At 37.7% G+C, this 23,461-nt stretch overlaps 1 protein-coding gene across 1 annotated transcript; it reads right to left on the bottom strand.

The window, feature by feature from the left end:
* Positions 1 to 3,423: 3,423 nt before the first annotated feature.
* Positions 3,424 to 22,481, bottom strand: LOC102228502 (protein FAM160A1-like). The gene is made up of 17 exons (XM_023346891.1): positions 22,334 to 22,481; positions 18,385 to 18,620; positions 16,821 to 17,025; positions 15,986 to 16,207; positions 15,483 to 15,645; positions 14,453 to 14,564; positions 11,624 to 11,725; positions 11,240 to 11,296; positions 10,979 to 11,065; positions 9,955 to 10,122; positions 9,595 to 9,674; positions 8,834 to 9,006; positions 8,638 to 8,749; positions 6,464 to 7,713; positions 5,262 to 5,440; positions 5,068 to 5,188; positions 3,424 to 3,906 (listed from the first exon to the last, which is right to left on the bottom strand). Exons 2-17 carry the CDS (start codon positions 18,487 to 18,489, stop codon positions 3,674 to 3,676), a joined length of 3,369 nt encoding a protein of 1,122 aa, XP_023202659.1. The 5' UTR covers positions 18,490 to 18,620; positions 22,334 to 22,481; the 3' UTR covers positions 3,424 to 3,673.
* Between the last annotated feature and the right edge of the window lie 980 nt (positions 22,482 to 23,461).

The following is a 23,461-nucleotide window of genomic DNA, read 5'->3' as shown; positions in this document are numbered from 1 at the left end:
CAATCCGACCTAGCATACGCCATTTACCCAGAATGCATTGCAGAGTAAACGGTATTTTATTAACATGTATAAACAACTAATTGTAACAATAGACTTTTATTAATTATTTACTGAAACTTTTTGTAGTTCTGTTTTTGTTTATTATGGACCATATATCTCTGTAAATTACATTTGATTGATGTCTTTAAACAGGTTCAGCTCCAGTTTGTCACCTCAACAGTCTGAGCTGACTGCACAAAAGCAGCTCAACCCCATTGGGTTTATAATTGGGGCCTGCCATGCAAAGCAATGGCAGGAACCTATTGCTATTCTCCCAAGAAAAGTTTCTTTATTATTATTATTCTTTATTTTTCATCCGTAACCGTTAATGCGGCTCATACCGCTGCGTGCACACCTACAAAAGAGGTATCAAAACGTGCAGAAAATTCACGCCATTCCAGCTATTACTTTTGGTGGGATTCGGGATTAACATGGCGACATAATTCGCAAAAAACTACGAAAAAAACCCCATTATAACTCAATGGGAAAAATCCTAGAAATACCCTATTTTTGAGGATTTGCTGTGTCGTCACAAATTCACCTAGAAATGCCATTCAAATTTCATTTTGTAGATACGTCTGTGATCTCTTCGAAAGTGAAGACGGCTCGTCGATACCAGTTATGGTTTGTCCACAATTTGCCTCTAAGCGACCCAAAGTTTCTCATTTTTGCTCATATTAGAGTGGCAGCCGACCTCGGTTCATATCTGGGCACAACATTTCTTTCTCTCATCACTGTAAATGCTCTGAGTGAGGTACAGATATGAATCTCGGGACTATCGCAGAAGACACATTGAACTGTCATACGCTTAAAACGCTTTTCGAATATGTATTACGGTTCCCGAACAAGAAGGATTTGTTTCCAATGCTTTTTTTCAGTAAAGTGTGTTTGCTCAAACACACTTGTGTGTTTGAGAGCTCACAGCTCAGAGCTCACACCTGCTGAGACCATTATTTGCCATAGCAACGGAACTCAAGAGGCTATTGGCTGCTGGTTAGGACTACGAATACGCATCGTTGTAGTTCTATCTATCCTCAGTTGAAACAGATCAGGACTGAGAACTGGCCTTTACAACTACTTGCTGCTTTGGGCTGTATATAACTGATTTAACTCAGTAACTGTTACACATGGGATTAGTTTTACACTTTAAAATTAAGCATATTGAAAATTTCACAATAAAAGCCCTGAATATTTTTACATGACGTAATTGCTCTTTTTTGGCTTTATTTGACTTTTTCATCCAAAGCACTGTTACACATGGTATTAGTTTGGCCCTTTAAAATGAAGCTTAACAAAAATTTCAAAATAAAAGCCTTGAATATTTTTACATCAGCTACTTGTGTTTTGAGCATTATATAACTATTTTAACCGAAGGACTATTACGCATGGGATTAGTTTGGCCCTTTGAAATGAATATTAACAAAAATTTCAAAATTAAAGCCTTGAATATTTTTACATGACGTAATTGCTCTTTTTTGGCTTTATTTGACTTTTTCATCCAAAGCACTGTTACACATGGTATTAGTTTGGCCCTTTAAAATGAAGCTTAACAAAAATTTCAAAATAAAAGCCTTGAATATTTTTACATCAGCTACTTGTGTTTTGAGCATTATATAACTATTTTAACCGAAGGACTATTACGCATGGGATTAGTTTGGCCCTTTGAAATGAATATTAACAAAAATTTCAAAATTAAAGCCTTGAATATTTTTACATGACGTAATTGCTCTTTTTTGGCTTTATTTGACTTTTTCATCCAAAGCACTGTTACACATGGTATTAGTTTGGCCCTTTAAAATGAAGCTTAACAAAAATTTCAAAATAAAAGCCTTGAATATTTTTACATCAGCTACTTGTGTTTTGAGCATTATATAACTATTTTAACCGAAGGACTATTACGCATGGGATTAGTTTGGCCCTTTGAAATGAATATTAACAAAAATTTCAAAATTAAAGCCTTGAATATTTTTACATCATGTAATTGCTCTTTTTGGCTTTATTTGACTTTTTCATCCAAAGCACTGTTACACGTGGTATTAGTTTGGCCCTTTGAAATGAAGCTTAACAAAAGTTTCAAAATAAAAGCCTTGAATATTTTTACATGACGTAATTGCTCTTTTTGGCTTTATTTGACTTTTTCATCCAAAGCACTCTTACACGTGGTATTAGTTCAGAACTTTAAAATGAAGCATACTGAAAATTTCAAAATAAAAGCCTTGAATATTTTACATGAAGTAATTGCTCTTTTTGGCCGTATATGACTTTTTCATCCAAAGCAATGTTACACATGGGATTAGTTCGGAACTTTAAAATGGAGCATAATAATAATTTCAAAATAAAAGCCTTGAATATTTTTACATCAGGTAATTGCTGTTTTTGGCTTTATTTGACGTTTTCATCCAAAGCACTGTTACACATGGGATTACTTTGGAACTTTGAAATGAAGCATACTGAAAATTTCAAAATAAAAGCCTTGAATATTTTTACATCAGGTAATTGCTGTTTTTGGCTTTATATGACTTTTTCATCCAAAGCACTGTTACACATGGGATTAGTTTGGAACTTTAAAATGGAGCATAATAATAATTTCAAAATAAAAGCCTTGAATATTTTTACATCAGGTAATTGCTCTTTTTGGCTTTATTTGACTTTTTCATCCAAAGCACTGTTACACGTGGTATTAGTTTGGCCCTTTGAAATGAAGCATTCTGAAAATTTCAAAATAAAAGCCTTGAATAATTTTACATGACGTAATTGCTCTTTTTGGCTTTATTTGACTTTTTCATCCAAAGCACTGTTACACGTGGTATTAGTTTGGCCCTTTGAAATGAAGCATACTGAAAATTTCAAAATAAAAGCCTTGAATATTTTTACATCAGCTACTTGTGTTTTGAGCATTATATAACTATTTTAACCCAAGGACTATTACGCATGGGATTAGTTTGGCCCTTTGAAATGAAGGTTAACAAAACTTCCAAAATAAAAGCCTTGACAACATTTTAAATCGTACCGAACGGTGCACGTCCGCCTCGCTTAACGTTCTTGCGGTTCTCCGCGTGCCACTGATCACGTCGCGGCGTCCTTTGGCGTCGACGCCGATTTGTGGCGCGACGACGCCGGGCCCATGCCCGACGGGCGCGCCTTGGCAGGCCCCGGCTAAATTTCTTCCGAAATTTTCTAGTTATTTTTAAAATTAAAGCACATTTTCCATATATTAAGTTGAATCTTAATATTTAAGATAAATAGTTTTTTTCCCCACTTTTATTTGTGTATTTTTAAAGTTAAATTCCAACGTGAGGGGCGCATGAAATTTGTTGTAAATAATTTCATAAACAATTTCATGCAAAGATTCAAGAAAGCACAGAAACTCAAATTTTCCACAAATTGATACAAAATTTAATGTCAATCATCTTCAAAATAATCTCCATCCAAACATTTTATAAATATAATCTATCTTCACATGGGGAAACATTTTCAAGTGCTGTCAGGCAGAAAAAAACAGTTTACATGCAGATTTACAGTAAAATCTTTTGAAATTGTCCAGATAAGTTGCATAAACCAGCAGGTTGATTTGTGATGAAGTCTTCTGCTATTGATCACTGATCAGATCCGTCGATGTGCAGATTTTTCTGTGTCATTCCTCTGAACGGCAGTCCAGCGCCACGCTGTGCTCCTGAGCGATGGCCGCCAGCTCCTTCAGGAACTCGGCGAACAGGACGATGGCGAACACTCGGCTCTTGGCTTGAGGGGGGACGGCGGGGCAGGGAGGCAAGACGCTGAGGGGGGGCAACGGCAGGGCGTTCCTCACCGAGCCGTTGGGTCGAGACGGATCCAGGATGATGTCTCCGCCCTTAGACTGGAGCGCCTCTGAGAGAAAAGGTTCGAGAAAATAAGAGACTATAAAACTGAATAAGTCCGAGTTTCACTGGCAGATTATTTCACTAATAATACATTTTTCCCATGTTTTAAGTGAAACTAGTATTTTTTAATCAATGTTCTAGAATTATTAACTTCACAAGAATTAAGGTCTTTATCAGAATTTTACATCATCACTGCTTAAGTCCCTCTGTCACTCAAATTTATTATAGTTTTTTTTTTTTTTTCAAATTTGACTAATTATACCTTATCTTTTATTACAGATATTTTATTAAAAATATCTGTAATAAAACCTAATTGGCTTAGCATTTGTTTCATGATTCAGTGATTTATAGGTCAGAATTAAAAGAATTAACAAACTAAAACATTCCTCTGAAAACGGGGCAGGTTATGGACTAAAAATGAGACAAATTCAGACAATGTCAAAAGAAAAACAGTTTAAGACTAGTCTGAAAGATGACATGGGTGCTTGAAAGGGAAATTATAAAGGAATGAGGACTTGTTCAAAATGTTTTCAGAATGTGTTTGGTTAAATATTTCAAATACAATTGTTAAAATCACATTCCTGTGTTTTAGGAACAATCAATGTTTTCTTGAATGATCAAATATTCCTGTTGCTAAAACTGTCCACAGCCTTCCTAGGCTGCCATTGGGTCAAGGTCATATTAAAGCCACATTATCCAAATGGGATAACGGTAAGGTAATTTTATTTATATATGACATTGTCAGCAACAAGGCAGTTCAAAGTGCTTTGCATGAATTAGAAGGAAATGCAAAGAAAACAACAAAACATAAGAAAGAAAACTATAAAACTAATTATTGACTCTCCATGTTTGATAAGAATAAACTGTTCATAATTTATAAATTAATATGTTTTCTCTGGATTCTTGTTCTGATAAAATTAAATGTTGGTTTTAGTTGTTCTGGGTTGAGTTCAACATTAGTACAATATAAAGCTAACTGTTGGTTCTCCATGTTTGATTCTTGTTCTGGGTTGTTAAGCAGATGGTACTTTCTAAGTTTGTTCTAGACTGTAAGTTTAAATTTATTTGTGTGTAAAGGCAAATGGGCCGATACTTTTGGCAATGCAGAGTAACTGAGTGTTTTTCAACCTGTGTATGTCTGTTCTGAGGTTTGATTGTGTTTACTAACCTCTAAATTTTCCATCCTGGTCTTTAGCCAACAGGAACCTCCAGGCCTGGGTGACCAGAGCGGGATATTCAGGTCTGTTCTCCACGTAGCGCTCGATCTGAGCGTGCACCGACACCAACACCTGCAGACACGGTTTATACGGCGCTGGAGTCTGGGACTGTTTCAGAAACATGAACCCAGTGCGCTGGTGCTACCTGGTATAACGTCCGTACGCTGTGCTGGTCGTGTGTTTCCGTGCTGAGCAGGAAGGACCTCAGCAGAGGTTGCGGGTACGATGCCAGCTGGGCCAGGATCCCCGTCACCAGCAGGTTGACGGCGATGGAGTTTTCCAGAAGGTTCTCCAGTCGGGACAACAAGACGCTGATGAACGGACCTGGTGTGGTCAGAGATTACAGGTAAAGAGAAAACCGAGGGAATGTGGTAAATCTGGATGAAAGAATGGCTGAACAAAAATCATAATTATGAAATAATAAAGGAACTTTGTTCCACTGAAGCGCACTGCATCACAATCTCACCACTTCTGGTTCTGCACTGCAAAAACACAAAATCTTACCAAGTATTTTTGGTCAAGTTTCAACTGACAATATCTTACACTACAACTTTTCAGCAACATATAAGAGCTTGTTTTAAGTCAATAACTTCTTAAAATTGCAGAAAAAGTGCTAGTTACAGTGGTAGATTATTTTAATTTATAACAAGACATTTTCCCGATGTTATAAGTGAAATAATCTACCACTGTAACTAGCGCTTTTTCCTCAATATTAAGGAATTAATGGCTTAAAACAAGCTCCTACAGTTCTATGTTTTTCTAAAGAGTTATTATAAGTTAGTTTTGTCTTATTTTAAGACATCTGCATTAGAATCGACACCAGTGTGACTGCGCATCCAAAGACACTTCTCTAGAGAAATTGCGATCAATCCTAAAGAAAATGTTTTTGCAATTAGTTGTGCATTTGTTTTATTAGCATCCCTCGCTTTACTGAATAACTTTAAACTGCATCCATTATGCACTGCACTGCTGTGCGACGTCTACATTCTTCTTCACTTCACACAAATGTCTCATTGCATTTATATTTAGTTAGAGAATGAATAACAATGCAAAAGAAAATCATATTACAAGAAAAAAATCAGAAATTAGCATGAAGACCTGCTGTGTAAACGTGTAATAAGCCTCCATGGAGGATATCAAAGAGTCAAATTGGGCAGCAGGTGTAAAGTGGCGTCAGTGTGTGCAGGTAGCAACGTCAGTGTTAAATTTATTTACATGTTACTTTTAAAAACAGGTTGAAACTTCACCAAAGTGCTACAGAAACGATAACAAAAAAAATTATTCCTATGTTAAGTTTATGTTACTTTTATTACATTAGCCTTCAATTCCCATCTTGCAAACACAAACCTGTAAATGGACCTCCTCGCATGTTGCCACTCTTCTCTTCCTCCTCTTCCTCCTCTTCCTCCTCCATGGCTTCCACCTCTCCTTCCTGCTCTGCTTCATCCCACGAGGAGCTAAACCCAAACTCAGAGACGAGCTGCTCCTCTTCCTCTGCCAGTTTTTGCCTCAACGCTCGGACACGCCTCCTGAAAGTACCGACGTCGTCTGTGATGTCATCACCGTCTGGCTCCACCCCTAAAGAGAGCATGAGTTCGTAGTACTGGGACAGGAAGTCGTTCTTGGAGATCCGGTTGGCCGGAGGGATTGAGTTTTGGGTGTTTGTTGTTGAAATTCGAAGCGGCTCTGGTTCTAAATGTCCGTTTGTGAGATTGTTTGTCTCTGGAGACGGAGTGACGCCGGTTTCATGCGTTGGCTGGTTGTGACCGTTAAAAGCTGGGATGTCATTCTGGATGCAGTTTTGTTCAAAAGACTCAGTTTCTTGATCAGAATCATCAAATTCACTGATGATGAGATTCTTTACATCAAAACCATTCAGTACAACATGCAGCTCTCCATCTTCCTTTTCCTTCGTGCCGAATCCCTCGCTTTTCCTCCTCGCTGATCTGTCACATTCTACACTTTTCCTCCCTTCCTCTTTCCCTCCATCCTCGCTCCTCCTCCTTGTCGACATGATGCTGTTAACCGTCTCCATCACCGTCCTGCCTGATTTCGAGAAGCTTTCACGCGACTGTCGGTTCGCCGCCTTGATCCGCTCAAACAGAGCCGTCGTTGTGTCCTTCTGAGCGACCAGATCGTAGACAATGACGTCGTCCTGAAACTCAGACTCCTCTACGTAGGCGCCTCGCACCAGCTTGGTGGCGGTAAGCCTCATTTCCTGGATGTGGCGAGGGGGAAGCGGTGGTGGAGGAACGGGTGAAAAACTGCATCCGTCTGACTCCACAAAGCCGTTCGATACATTAAAGATGGCTGACGAGGAAGAGAGATCCTCCTCTGCGAAGATGTCGTCCCACTCCATCTCCATGGCGGAGCTGGCCCTGCCCGCCAGGTTGCTAGGGGAGACGGTATCCGAGGACGACGGCGTAGGGGAGAGGGCAGACAGAGGGCGAAGGACGACCAGAGAGCAGATGGAGTCGCTCTTTGTCCGCTGAATGAATTCGTCCTCGTCCTCCAGATCGTCTCCTGGCGTGTCGGAGCGGTAATCCTGAGGTGGCGGGTCAAAGCCGTCGTACGGCGCCGACCAAAACCTGCAGGCTCTAGAGACAAAACACACTGGATGCATAAAATACTCCAACACATTCCCTTAACCAGTTCTGGAAAATCATTTTGCTTCTGCATTCAACAGTTGCCTTTTAAATATTGACAATATGGACATTTTGCATGTTATTGCTTACACAATGTTGGACAGCATTGCCTCACAGAAAAGAGAAAAATAACGCAGAAAAACCGTTAAAGAACAACTCAAAATCAATTTTTTCTCGCTCTCTCTGTCGGCTACGCTACACAGACTCATTGCCATAGCAACTGACAACAACGCTACTCTATCGCATTCAACACAAAGAAACACTCAAACATTTCCCACTAGAAAAAACAGAACATTCAGTCTGTTGCAGTTTTATGTTTTTAAGCTTGGAGTTTATTTTGGGATTATTAATAAGTGATCGCTGTGGCAGATTAGCTACAGCTGCTATTAGCTAATCTAACACAGCAGTAAATTTGTTATATGTACAGATTATAAAAAACACTCCTTATATTTTCTTTCCTTGCTTCATCTTTACATTGTAATACATGTAATGGCAACATCTGTCCAGCAGATGGCACTTAAAAACTATATTTTTCTGTTTTTGCACAAGATTCTGCTTGACCATAACTGGTCAACTAAAGTGTTGCAGTCTTGCAAAGTGAAGCTAATATATTATTTTGTCACATTTTTATAAATAATCTGTGTTTTATTTCTGTTAAAAATGAAAGAAAATCTACTTTTCTACTTTAAAAATCTCTTTAAACATTATTTTACTGCTTTTTTTTGTCCTGATGAAGTGCAGATTAAGGAGCCAACAAAGAAAATTGTAATTTTAAGTTGTTGGTTTTTTTTGTTTATTTAAAAAAAAAAAATCCAAACCTTTGCTCTTTAGTTTTCTATTTTCAGTCACATTCAGAAGCAGGTCAGACCAACTAACCTGGAGGAAATGGAGATCGCCTGACGGGCGTCGCAGAGGTAATGGACGTAGTTAACGTCCATCAGGAAGTCTGAGCCTCTGCTGTAGCCAACGCTGTCTGAAACCGACAGATCTGACACAAACACAGAATCACAGTCAGTATATCGCTTTCCTAGAAGGTTTTTCTTCATGTTTCAGGTTTTAAATCTACACCAACCTGCTGCTTTAGGCCAGTGGATGTGCTCTGAGAGGGAGTGTCTGCTGTTGAGGTACATGGGGCACCAGGAGGGCAGGAGGAGCAGGAAGGAGGCGGCGCTGGAGGAGTAGCAGTCTCTCTGGTTCAGGGAGCAGCGCTGCTTCCTGCTCAGGTGGCTACAGGGGATCAGATACCTGAGGAGAAAACACAGCATATCTGCTGGTTTCAGTGAGACAAATTCAAGACTTTTTTATGCCACCAATTAAATTTATTTAAAACTGTAGGGGATGTTTCTGGGGGAACTTGCTACAATACAATCAAGCATAGCAAAAACTGTGAACCCAGCTTTCTGCTCATGATTGAGACAAAAAAGCTAGCTAGCAAAATGAAAAAGGGAGCTAGCAAGGCAAAAAAGGTAGCATGTGAGGCAAACCAAGTAGCTAGCAAGGGAAAAGGAAGCTAGCTGGGTGTAAAGGTAGCTAGCGAAGAGAAAAAGTAGCTGGTAAGGCGAGAAAAGTAGTTTGAAGCTAATTGCTACTAACCTTAACCTTAACCTGGGTCACAGTATTTAAGACCAAGTTAATTTGTTTAATAAATTTAAGACATTTAAGGCCTTATAGACTTTTTAAGGATGCATAGTGGAACAGCCAGCCTGCTCATTACTGCCCCCTGTGGCCAATTATTAGAACATCTGCTCTACAACTAGTTGGAATCTTCTATTTTTAACATCTTTAAATGAACAAAGACAGTAATGGCCGCCTGTGTGGGCCTTTCAGACTGACCTGAACACCAACTGCAGCATAACGTCTTCGCAGAAGAGACCAATCAGAGTCCTGAACAGAGCCAGAGACACAGTTCCTAACTGAAAGCAAACAGAAACAGGTCTCAAACGATCAATCGGATTAATTAAAAATAATCCTCAATCAATTTAGTAAATGATGAATCATTAACTGGACTATACAGACTCAAAGAAGGCTAAAATAATAACACAATCAGAGCATTAAATGAAAAACTGCACAAAAACAAATCCATAAATTTTGCACTTTAGAGGAAGAAAATTAAACTAATCATTAGTTGCAGCTCTAGTCAGAAACAGAGCATGAGAAATGGGTGATGTGAATTGGTAACTGTGAGTGTGTTACCTGGAACGGCGTGTTGACCCTGCTGACCAGCGTGTCCAGGATGTGAACGTTGTCATGACGATGCAGCAGGATGAAGGACAGGAAGTTCTGCAGGAGGGCGGGCTCAGAGATGGAGCGCAGGAACAGATCCAGGTACGCAGTGGTGGTCATCACTTCCTCCACGGTCAGCTAAATGCACAACAAACAGGCGAGAGGAGACGGACAAATATATCCATCATCAAACTGACCACAGGGACAAACAGCTGTGTTTGATTTAAATTTAATCTAAACATGCTTGATAACCTGGAGACACAGTAGAGAGACGTTTCATTTCTCTGGATTAGTAAAGGAAACAATGTTGATGACACACCAGTCAAACAAAAACATTAAAAAAAATCTGAAGTAAAAAAAACTAACTGTAAGATGCTGTTTCATTACTCCTGCCGTCTGCTGTGCGCCCTCTAGTGGTGAAAACATGTTAGAGTCACAAACCTTCTTTGCTGCCATTTGTCTAAATCCTCAAAGTTTGAACCCAAGTGCAATAAAAAGAAAAGTCAGCTATCGAACAAGAAGACAATTTTGATTTGGATGCAAGAAGACATTTCTTTCTGCCAACATGCAAATGAAAGACAGAATGAAATATCTATACTTCTTGTATTTTCTAAACACATTTTCTGCTCTTTTTTAACATTGTTTGTCATTTGGGCCAAGCAGAGACGTCCCCAGCATTTACACAGTAAATGTGCAAAGTGTGCAGAAACAGCAATCTATGGAAGAACATTAGGGCCACCAAAAAATGTCTAAAATTCAGATTTCTTTCAGAATTATGACATTTTCTCCTCAAGATTCTTTTTCTCAGTATTTTTACCTTTTTCACAGAGTTCTGATTTTAATCTTAGAATTCCAATTCTGCCCAAATTCTGGGTGTAAAGTCAAAATATATGTTTTTTAAGTGGCCCTAATCCTCTTCCATAGTAATCAGCCCTTCGGCTGTGAAATTAATTAGTACTTTTTTGCTGTAATTTCCTTGTCTAGATGTTGTTACCTTGTGCAGAGCAGGAGCGAGAACAGGAACGAGGAATCCGTTGTAGATGTAACTCAGCAACTGGGAGCGGATGGAGGGATGGGCCACCTGAGGAAGAGGGACAGACGAAGTATGACCTGGTTTTATATCATAAAGCAGCTTTAAAACCCAAACGTCTGGGGACAAACAGAAAATATGAGCTCAAACTGGATATAAAGTGATTAAGGTTTATGATGTGTTGTGTATATCTGAATATTTGAGTGTTTTAGTTCTGGTTTTCACCTTGGTGACAGCACTGCAGAAGTCCAGTGAGTGCAGGAAATGAACAAGAGCTGGAACCTGCTCACACAAAATAATATTCAATTATTCACACATTTTGTTATAGCTAAATAATCTCAATATATTACACATCATAAGATATTTTTGGGAATTTCTCTCAATTAATCCAACTATTTTGCTCCATCATTGAAGAAACTTCCAAACTTTTGAATAGATTGTCTTTACCGTCATTGAACTTACTAAATTACTAAAAATTTAATTATTCTGCAGATTTTACCCCATCGCCAATTACGTAATAGTGGTTAGTTGCAGTTGTGCTTCTGTATTAGTTTATTCTTTCCAACACAGAGGTCGGGTTGAGCTGCACCTGTCTAATAACAGACTCACCTGCTGCCAGTCTGCAGACTCCAGGCTGTGCCAGTCCTCACTGTAAACCTGCAGCCTGGCTGGAAGAGACGAGTACAGACCAGACAGACCAGTGGCCAGAACCTGCAGAATCACAAAAACAGGAAAATTCAGACATGCAGAAACGTTACAAACTGAATGAAGAGCCTAAAACCTTCAGCATTTATAAATCAAACCTCTAGGGTCTGAAGCGTAAATAAAACTAAGTTTCTTCTCCTCCAGACTCTCATTTAGCTGCAGAAACATCAACCAGTGGGATGCAGTTAACAAATAAAATCCTGGAGAGACTTTACTGTATGCTGGTGTTTCTGTTTATTTGTGGCCTGTCAGTATTTTCAGGTAAAACAAGCAGAATCACAAAAACACACACAGAGGCTTTCATGCAGATTAAACTCCTGAGCAGATTAGCAGAGATTTAGGGCAGATTGAAGGAAAAAACTGATGGCTGGAAAAGATACTTAAGGGAATACATTCGACTTTTTAGGGAAAATTATAAATAAACACTCAAATTATCCTTCAGCTGTTGATATAAAGTATCCTGAGAAGCAGGAAAAAGCTCTCTTAGCTTTCTAAAGCGGCTTCACCTGGAGAAAATCACAATATTCAAATTTTCTGAGATCCTGAATATGAGGTTTTTATTAACTGTAAAACATTTACAACAAATAAAGGCTTGAAATAATTCACACTAAATGTAATGAACCTATTTAAAATAAACCCATTCAAGAAATTTGAATATAAATAAAATGATCTTTCATTTTATTAACTCCAACTAAACCCATCATATAGATAAATTAAACAAAAATGGATGTTTTAACGCTTTTATTTTTCTTAATCACTATTATTTTCTGCTAACAGCTTATAAAAAGTAACTAACAAACAAACTGCGTCCTTTATAAAAATATGTTTTCCTGTTTAAAATTAATTTTTAAAAGGTTAAAAGATTTATCACAACATATTTTCTAATTAATTGACTATGACTGAATGTGAGTTTCACTTTTTGAACTTTCCTAATTCAAATGATCGATATTAATAGATTATGTATTAATATTATAGATTATTCAGATTCTATAAACTGTTCCAGCAGGTTGACAGTTTGTTTTCTTAGAGCTGTTGGATGTTTCTGGTCTCATAAAACCACAAAATTGAGATGAGTGCAAAACCAGTTCAATAAGTAATAAGTTTGTTATATTAAATATGTTTTAAAACTATTTTAAGATTAAGATTAGTAAAATATGTCACCCTAAAAGATAATTAAAAATTGTAAACCTGGTTTTGGACCACACAAAAAACATTCAGAGGGCCACCATCTATATTTATAAACAAGCCAAAACATTTTTCAAAGATTTTATATTTTACTAACACAAATCAAGGATAGCTAAAAAAAGAGAGAAAAGAAGAAAAGAAAGATTAATCATCCATATGAGTCTAAACATCATCAACATCATCATCGGGGTAAACAGCTGCAATCTGGAGTCTTGCTAAAAATCAGGCAGCCGTCCAATCATGTGCAGCCTTGTTAATCCCTGCTGGCCCAATCCCTGGCTGATTTACTAATCTGCTCTCTTCAAACAGATTGAGGTCAGAGTGTGGTCACATGGGCTTAAAGCTGGAAAACTCCGACACGCTCACAGGTGGCACGTGCAGAGCAGCTTGAACTGGTTTCATGTAAAAACCCTCAAAGTCTCTTTATTCTCCTTAAACAAAAGGCCAAAATACAAACTGGTGGCCAAGGAGCCAACATGGCTGACTCAGTTACCTCTGATTCATTTATTTTAGTTTGTTCACTTTCATGAAACTTCTCTTATTGTCTTATGGTCACAAAGTTAAATGAATTCATCCTGAATGTTCATATTCTTACTAAGCTTTTCAGCACTGAACTGTTACCTAGCAACCAAGCAGAACTCCAGCACATTTGGTCAGCTAGTTTTACCGCTATCTGCGCTGTACCGTACAATGGCTGCTGGAAAAGACAAGAACTTTGTTGCCGACTTACCATCCAGAAACCACATGCTGCATTCTTGTTGGTTGTGCAGGAGGCTCTACTTCTGCTTTTCAAAGATGTATGGTTGTATAATTGCGCGTCTGTTTGCAGCCATTTTCATGTGCGAGTGTAAACGTTGAATTTAAAGTGACCATGAAGCAGCTAATTCTGAAACGAAATCTCATTACCTAAGAATGATTTTGTGCAAAATAATGTAATGGACATGTTTTGTATAGACCATAGACCTATCATAACCTTTAATGTGCACAAGCCTCAGTCTATTTTTTTCTTATTTTGCTGTCACTCGTTCTTGGATTTCCCTCATTAGTCTCTCAGGTTTTCTTCTCCCTCTCCGTACACATTCAGTCTCTGAGGAGGCATTACGAGCTCATTAGTTTATTACATAACTCGTGATAATGAGATTACAATGCAGAGGGGAGATGAATGTGGGAAAAGCTCATGCAACACCCTCCATTCATTTGAACAGCCGTTTGATTCATGAAAATCTGTTGAATAATCACCAATAACAATCTGCTAGTGAGATTTTTGATCTAAAAAAAGCAAGAAAAAAGGACTATTTTACTCAAATCTTAAGCATTCAGTTCACTTTTATTTTTTAGTTCTTTTCTAACAGGTGTGAAGGATAAATTAGTATCTTCAGTCTGAAACATTTGGCTGATCTAATTTGACGGAAATGCCTGAGATTATTTTGGCAGAAATGGCCGTGAAACATTTTGCTGTTGCCTTGACATCAAGGACTTACAGTATCAGTGCTGAAGGATTTTTATATAATTACGTTCTTGTCTGTGTGTGTTTGTGTGAACTCTTACAGGACAGAAGTATGTGTTTTCTGCGATGTGCTGAGCGACTCGAGGCTCCGAGGCCGACAGAGACATGATGAGCAGCAGAGCGTCTCGGGCCTGCTGGCCCACCAGACCCTGCCTGAAACACAAAAACAGTCTGAAATCACTTCACACCAACAATATGCTTTCATTCACCTGCCACACTTTTCTGTTACCATTTCATGTAAATAGTTCTTAGATTACATTTTTTGTACAATTTTCAATGGTTTCTTTTGGACTCTAGCTGAGTTTTTGCTTAATTTCTGTCCAATTCCAAACCAATTTCACTTACAGTAACTTTTTATATGTTTTCTTAAACAACTAAACATCCATCATCTGACTTGTTACAGAAAAGACGAAGAAGACGACAGGAAGTGGGATGATCAGTGATGGCATGACATGTTTTGAATTATTAATCACATGAACAAACTTATTCAAGTGCAATTTTAATTGTGTTTCTTATTTAGTGGAAACACTACAGTTGCAAAATTGCATTTTTTTTTCAACAATAATGGAATTTTGACAATATTTTGTAAAGGAAACGCAGCTACAGTCACATTAAAGCTAGCATGTAATAAGATAATGTTAGCGTAGCATTTCTGCTAACTGCTCTGCGTTAAAAATTTGCTACATCTTTCAGTAAATGTGTTTACTGAAAACTGAACGTATTTATTTTGAGGAAAAGAGATGACACATCCATTCATATTCACTAAGTAGAACAACTTTATAACGTTTTGTTTTGCTATGAGCCAAATCATCAACAAGTCATATAAAAACCGAGAGTTCATTCGCTAACATTAGCTTAGCGCTTCAGCTAACTGCTATGCAAGAAAAAATGTCCGAAGGAGTAATGTGTTTATTCAAAACTTTGTTTAGAGACAAAAGGCTGACACATGAGTCCATCCATTCATGTTAGATTTTAACATCCACTCTCAGAGTCAATAAATGAGTAATCGAAAATGACTCGGATCGTTTTGATGACAAACAAACTTCTGATTGGGACGTCGTTAGCTGCTACCTGTGTGTGTATGGTATGAGCAGGGAGAAGAGCAGGAAGTTGGCAGCTCCCTGGTCCTGACTGGTATGGAAAAACAGTTCCAGCACCGACGGATCTTTGACCAGAGCCACACAGAGCTGGTTCAGCAGCTGGACCAGCTCGGCCTCCACCACCCCGCCGGTGTCTGCAGGGAGCAGAGTTAAGATCTAGCAACACATCCAGCTGGTGGGATCCACTGTTAAACTGCTATTAAGCTGCTAAACCATCTCTAGAAGATTTTATACTTCATCTAAAGCTGTCTTTCAGTGACGTCAGCGCCCCTAGTGGTCCGCAAGGTACTGCATGGCAATTTCAAGCTAGGTGATCTGTGATAGTTTGTTATAATGAGTTAAGTGGTCCTCAACTTGAGAAAGTTTGAGAAACACTGATCTAAAAGGATAGTTTAACAGCTGGAGATCCAAGTGAAGTAAAGTAGAATTTAATGTTCGTTTCCCGTTAGATTAATACTTTGACTATAAACTGACCAGTCGCGGCTCCAGCGCAGGAGGTGAGCAGCATCATGAGCGGCCGCAGAACCGGTTTGTGGTGCAGCAGCGGCTGCTTGGCCTGAGATAGCAGCATCTGGTACATCCTGAGCTGCTCCAGCTTCATGTCCTCGGTGAACTGCCTCCTCAGGCTCCACAGGAACAGCCTCTCCATCACGCCCTCCAGCACCACGAACTCCAGGATGGGACCCATGGCTCCTCCTGGCACCGCAGGGGTCAAAAATACTCACATTCAACACGGAAATAGAAATACAGATACTTGCATGAAAATATACTGTAGTAAAAGTACTGGTTGGACTATTTTACTCAAGTAAAAGTAAAAACAGCACAAGTTTTGAAATGTACAAAACATAAAAAGTTATGTTTTAATAGTCCAGTTTTTCTTCAAATCAAATCTCAATCAGGATCATTTAAATTGCACAAAACGCAGCACTAATTGTTCTTCGAGAGAAAAACATGGAAGGATTTTTTAAAATCAGGCTACAGATGGGGAATGTTTTGCGTCTCTCAATGTGTTCCTCTGTTACTCCGGTTAAAGTCTCCATCCATGTCGTTTCTCTAAGTGCCACAGAGAAAACATGAGAAATCTGCTTTGCTTTGGACAGTTACCGCCACTTTAACACACCTTTTGTGCGAGAAGTGGATTTTTTATGATTTGATACGACTCCATATCATTATTTTTTTCATCATGGAAGTTTTGAGCAATATGTGAGGAGAAGAAAGTACAGAAATTTCTCTTAAAACGTAGGGAGTAAAAGCAAAAGGTTGAAAAAAAATCTGTACGTTTACTTTTTTACAGTTACTTCCTCCTCACCTTGCCCCGCCTCTTCCTCCATCAGCAGAAACAGCATGTGCTCCACGTAGTTCTGCACGGCGCTGGCCTCGTCGGCGGGGATCGGACCCAGCTGCAACGCTCTGGAGCTGCTGCTGCTGCTGCTGTTGCCATGGTGACCGGAGAGAAAGCTAAGCGCTCTGGAGGTGCTGCGACTCGGTTCGTGTTTCTCCAGAATCTTCGCCACCTTCACAGAGAGCAGCGGGACATTAACCTAAACTTTGTTTTTTTTTAATTTAACTTCTGAAGTAAAATAAGAAATGTGATACAAAATAAATAGGAAAACACTGAAAAAACACAAAATCTCACCAAATACTTCTGGTCTAGTTTCAGCACAAATATCTTAGTGCCCTTAAAATAAAATGAAACTAACTTTTCAGCAAGAAGTGAGTTTGTTTTAAGTAACTAATTCCTTAATATTGACATTAGTTTCACTCCCAAACTATTTCATTTATTTTTTCCAAGATTTAACACTTTCTGTATTAATACTTTTTCATCAATATTAAGGAATTACTTACTTAAAACCAGCTATTATTTCAAGCTGAATAGTTACATGTATGTTAGTTTTTCTTATTTAAGCTGTACTAAGATATTTGCACAAGAAACTACACCAAAAATACTTGGGAAGATTTTGTGCTTTTGCAGTGCAGATGGAGAATAATTTAAACAAATGTTTTATTCCAGAGAAAAAGAAAAGTTTATCGATCTTTATTTGTTTAACAGGTAAAAAGTGATGTCACTGCATTTCTTTATATAATAAAATCTTATTTAGTTCATAATTCAGTTCATTTCATTGGAGTCTAATTCAAATCTGCAAAGTCTGATTCAAGCAGTTTCACATTTACATCTGGCCTGCACTGTAAAACACTAAATTGCAAAGTATTTTTGTCTAGTTTCTAGTGCAAAAATCTTGGCGCACTTGAAAAAAGACAAAGCCAAATGAAGTAACTTTTCAGTAAGATATAGGAGCTTGTTTTAATTAAATAATTTGTTAATATTGATGAAAAGGTACTGGTTCCACCAGCAGATTTCATTTATAAATAGAACATTTTTGTCAAAATTAAGGTATTATTGACTTAAAACAAGTTAATATATCTTGTTGAAAAGTTACTTGAAAGTTAGTTTTGTGTTATTTAAAATGTACTATGATTGTTGCATTAGAAACTAGAAACTAGACCAAAAATCATTGGCAAGACTTTGGAGTGTACATGTGTCATATCCTATTTTTAAACCCTAATTAAAATAGAATATAATAAATTAGCAAGAAACAGAGCAAATAAATATGCATTTAGTCTTTTGTCTGAACTGTCTGTTGACCTTTGACTTTTAAATCTTCAGACACACACAGATACTGAGTGCATTTGGGGTTTTCTTGGCAACAGCAGACAGAGCTGTGCTGTAAAAGGATTCAGTGTTTCCGGGCCAGAGTCTGGGTCAGAACGACTCGGTAACAAACCAACACACAGACACACTAATTCACACACCGTCCACCAGCCACGGTGAGACAAACCCGGTGTCAAAAACTGAAAACTGGTCAGTTTGTTACCTGCATCCAGTGGTTCTTGAACACAATCATGCAGGTCTCCGGGTCCACCCCTCTCAACGTGAGGGACTTCTTCCGGTTGCCCCCGACAACCACCGAGGCCATCATTTTGACGGGCTGTCAGGCGGCTACTCCATCTTCCGGCTGAAAGTGAGGAGGATGTTCGGTTCTGACGGGAGAACCTGGAGGCATCACCGGGTCGGTCGGCCTCTGTGTTCAGCGAGCTGCAGAGGAAACTCCTGGAAAAACACACACAACCCGCTGGGTCACCAACAACACTTCAAAATAAACACACTTTACTGTGAAGGCTGTGTGGAAGACAAAGTGCAAATGGCTGAACCAGAATAATTCTTCTCTATTGGAAAAACAAATCCTAAATCTCTTTCTCTATCAACCTTACATTTAGTTTTACTTTGAAGATGTTTCTATTATCTGCATATGGTGAAATATGCAAATAAGTCTAAGAATAGATTATAAATATCCTTTATTGTCCCACAATCGGGACGTTTCTGTGTAATGGATGGATGAACGAACATCAAACAGACTAACACAAAGGTAAAATATAAAAGGGACTGCAGATATGAATTAGTTACAGCGCATCAAACGGGGGCATTTATGTTGGAGTCATAGATTGTCCCTTTTTAAATAAAGTCCTCCAAAATTAGTGGCCATCCTTGGCAGTAACTAAGACACTAAAAGTTAGTTTTATCTCCTGTTTGCATGAACTCGACTCACACTGTGGCGTCAGTGCGGACAAACAAAGAGCGTCCATGTATTGTCCACATGTCGCGGTTTGTTTGTGTAGATTTCCTTCCATGGTTTAATTCAGTCCACCATGTTTTTAAAATCAACTTTCAAAATCCATCACAATGAAATATATTTTTTAGCTCTGCTGAGACAACGACTCAAAGATTTCAACAATTTATGATCTAATGATAAGCAGCTTAAAAATGTCTGAATAATATCTCCTATTTTACTCAACTTAGCATCTTTTAATGTGACTTTCTTCATGTTTGAAACAGGAAGTACATGCAGGCCGTCAGCGGTAACATACAAACAGGAAAAAGTGACAGCATGTCTGCGTCCCACCCTGGGCGTTCCGGGAAATTCCAGGAATACCCAGAGAGGATTCGAAGATATCGCAGCGATGCTACCCCTGTTCAGCTGCCGGGAAGACACTGAGGAGCCAACATGACACCTTTTATCCTGCAGAAAAGGAATTATATCCAAGAAAGCGTAAAGGAAATAGCAATAAAATTTAAAATAAAGCCTTTTGTCTACACGTTATAACTGTTTGAACACATAAATGTCCCATAAGAAGAGTCAAACTAATTCATCCTGAACCATCTGGGCTCTAATCTGTGTGGGTTTGGATGGGATGAACTGTTGGATTTTGTTCCTATTTCCTGTTTGGTCATCCCAGGTTGTGTGTGTTGGTGTGTGTGTGTTTCTGTCTGAGCATTTTCTCCAGCTCAGCGCATTTGAGATGAGATAATTACACAGCCATTAAATTAAACTGTGCACCTTTCATTATTTTTATTAGCATGTTTTGTGTAAAGTCTAGTGTTAAAAATTAGCCTTAAAGAGCATATTATCAATTTCTCTTTTTGCTGGATCACGTAAAAAATGGATTTTAGAAAATATGCAGCAAATTGTTTGGTCACACTCAGAAACCTCGCAAACCGACTTGACTGCATTCCTGCGAGCCAACATGGCTGCAGACGTTCAAGTCGAACATGCAGCTCACATTACCACTAATATAATGGGTGGTGTGTCTGTAGACAAAAACCCTCTGATTCAAATCCTAGTTGCACACACAACATGCAAAAAATCCAGAAAACTTCATGACAAAAACAGATAAAATGATCATCTGTTATCCATGCAATTATAAAAGGATTCATACTTTGTTTACCTCTGCAAACCAGCAAACCGATATTAAAATATTTGGTGAGTTTTTGCAGAACCAAACTGAAACCTGATCATCCTTTCAAGGTTTGAATCTGATTTGAGATAAGAGCTGAGGAATGCATCAGGTCAGCGGTGGTCCTCACAGAGAGAGAAGAACCAGTGTGTTTGTTTCTGTTGCAGACAGAGATGGGGAGTAATCTGAGATGAGATGATGATGTTTAATCCCAAAGTCAGTCAGTCAGACGGCCACATGCCTTCAGAGATTAAACAAACGGCCAAACACAGTTACCTGGACTCTCTTCTGACCCGTTTTAATTCAATGTTTTAGGTTTTAAGCTGACAATAATCTAATTAAACTGCAGTAATTAAAAAAGTGGAGCTTTATTTGACTGTCTGAAGAGTTTGAGCCGTACCTCAAATTACACAGACATTATTACAAAATCAGCTTAGAAAACTTAGAAAACTGTCATAATAAAGTGTTTCTAATTAAAACAGACAGAAGAACAGCTGAGGAAGACGATAAAAATATTGAAAATGTATTTAAAAATCCATCAGGCAACTGGTGCTGGTCCAAAATGCTGCTGCTGGAGTCAAAGTCCAGCTCACTCCTTGTTCCCAGGAGGAATAATCAACGGCAGGAAGTATTTAGTTTCTATGATCTCTAAACAAACTCCTGAGATGTGCAGAAACGGTTTGATCCATTAAATCAGAACTAGAAATGTGAATGTTTACTGCAACTTTCCCTTAAAGTCCAACGATTACTTTATCATTTGCTAGCAAGTTTTTAATGTTACTTATTTTCTATATATTTTTCTTTTATTCTTTTGCAGCATGACCTATTTGTAGCTCAATTTTCTTCACATTGGTTCATTTACTTTCTTGTACTTTGCACTGAGCTCATGTGTCAATAAGTTGCGTTTAATTTTGTGGTACGTTTTTTAGATTTGAAGTCATTTTGTTTTGGACTCATATTTTGAATTTAAAGTGACAATCACTGTTTTTTTAGAGGATTTTTCATGTTAAATCAGAGTTTTTCTCTCCACTATCCCCTTGCTCTTGCTCAGAATGGAAGTGATAAATGATAGCAGCTTTTTAACAACAAGCCTGAATCAGATAAATAAAAATTTTATTTAAATGAATTAAAATGCACTTCATTTGACTGAACTCCATTTAAATGTATGAATAACACAATTTATGTATTAAGCCAGTATTTGGAGTTTCAAACATTATTAATAGTACTAAAATAATGGTCTGAAAAAATTTATTGCAGCCATTGTAAAATGTTTAAAAAGTCTTAAAATGCTTCTCCTTTTATTTGTGATTAAAAGTGTTGAGGAACTTTTTAAACCCATATTTAGCTCCACTCACCTAATGTAAATCTCCAAATCAGTCCACAATCCAAACTAAGAAAATGACAATAAAGTATTTGTGTCATTTTTTTTATTATCAGAAATTTAATATTTATTTATAGATCCAGCAGATCAGACCGTTTGTGTTTACATGGCCACAGGAGAAAAAAGTCAAACCAGCATGTAAAGCCGGTGAAATTGACAGAAAACCACTCATTTTAAGGATTGTACTGATTCTGTAATTTGAAATTCTGATGTCAAAAAGATACTAAAAAATAAACCTATTAATCTCTTCGGAAACATTTCCATTTTCTGATTCTGGTTGGGTTTTGGACAGCAGCGGTGAGAGCAGAACTTATTTGTTTAATGTTAGTTCAGGTCAATGAATCCTCCTACATCACACAGAAACAGGTGGATCAGCATTGCTCAGCAGTACAAAACAAAACAAACCTGGATATTATTATATTAAACAAGTCAAACTGAAGAGATGTGACCCTTCTTGATCCTTCTATTGAATATTGCTTTTTATTGCTGTTTTATTCTTATTTAAAACAGGCTTTATAGGCTTATTTAAATGACATAGAGCGTGTTTATTGCTGTGTACATTTAATTGCCTGTCGTTTTTGTACATCAGTAATTCAGTCTACCTATAGGTGTCTGTCGCAGTGATTTGGTAACAGCTAGATGTTTCTTACCTCTGTGGTCGGCTGTCTGTTGCTCCAAGTTGCTAAAAGAACTAAAGAAAAGTTCCCACAGACGGTTTAAAATCCAGAAACGTTCATAAATCCAGAGGTTTGTTGGGTTTGAAGCTCAGAGGTTCTGCTGTTTCTGGCCGCCGTGTCATTTATGAGGCTTTAAGCGGCGCAACAGTCACTCATTCTGCTGCTGCCCGACAGGCTCGCTGTAGCCACGCCCACTGGCCCAACAAACCACGCCCACCTGGAGTGGAAGCCCCGCCCATTCACGTAATACAATAGTCATAAATAGACTGGTTTGCTTTGTTTTGAGAGAAATTATGACTTCAGTTACATCTGAACATTAGAATATAAAAATGTTGAGGTCATATAAATATATAGAAGTGTGTCAGTCAGGAATTCAGACAGTTTCATGCAAAATTGTCTGTATGCCCAATTAAAATAGTTTTAATTACGCTCAAGTTTTAATTACATGATCCAGCTTTGGTCACCATATCACCACCTTAATGAGAATAAAACATTTTTATGTTTGATGCAAATGATTAAAATTAGAACTAACAGTTATTCTGAGACAGGTTGTACTTCAATAATGTTTTATTATGTCATTTTATTATATTATTAGGATACCGCCGCCCTCAATGAATTTTACATACCTGTATTATTATATGCTTTGTTAGATTTCTCATTTAAAAAAAAGCTAATTAAATTAAAAAATTAAGTTAAAATTTTTTATATTTTTGATACTTTGGTTACACTTTTACTATTGTTTGTGTTTTCATCATAAATTAAATGTAAATTCAAGATTATTTTAATTATTTTTTTATGGTTGAAAGTTGTTTAAAAATTTTGCATTTTTAAATTATTGCAAAATACTCTACAAACAGAAAGAAATTTTAGTTATTCGCTTTCACTTTTTAATCTGTCTGATTGTTTATTTACTTAGTTTAACATTTGGTGGTGTGATTATGGTTTGGATTCTTGTCCCTATTTGCTCTCAATCTGTTTTGTCATTTCATTTTTCCTGCATTGGGCGTCATAAACTGTCTTCTACAAATAATATGATTGATCGATTGTCTTTATTTTGGCTATTTACTTTTTCTTTTTGCCAAAAATAATCTCAAACCCTTT

The sequence above is a fragment of the Xiphophorus maculatus genome, chromosome 14, assembly GCF_002775205.1.
Source record: "Xiphophorus maculatus strain JP 163 A chromosome 14, X_maculatus-5.0-male, whole genome shotgun sequence".
Taxonomy (NCBI): Eukaryota; Metazoa; Chordata; class Actinopteri; order Cyprinodontiformes; family Poeciliidae; genus Xiphophorus; species Xiphophorus maculatus.
The sequence above is the reverse complement of the archived record's forward strand: the minus strand, read 5'-3'. Positions and strand labels throughout refer to the sequence as shown.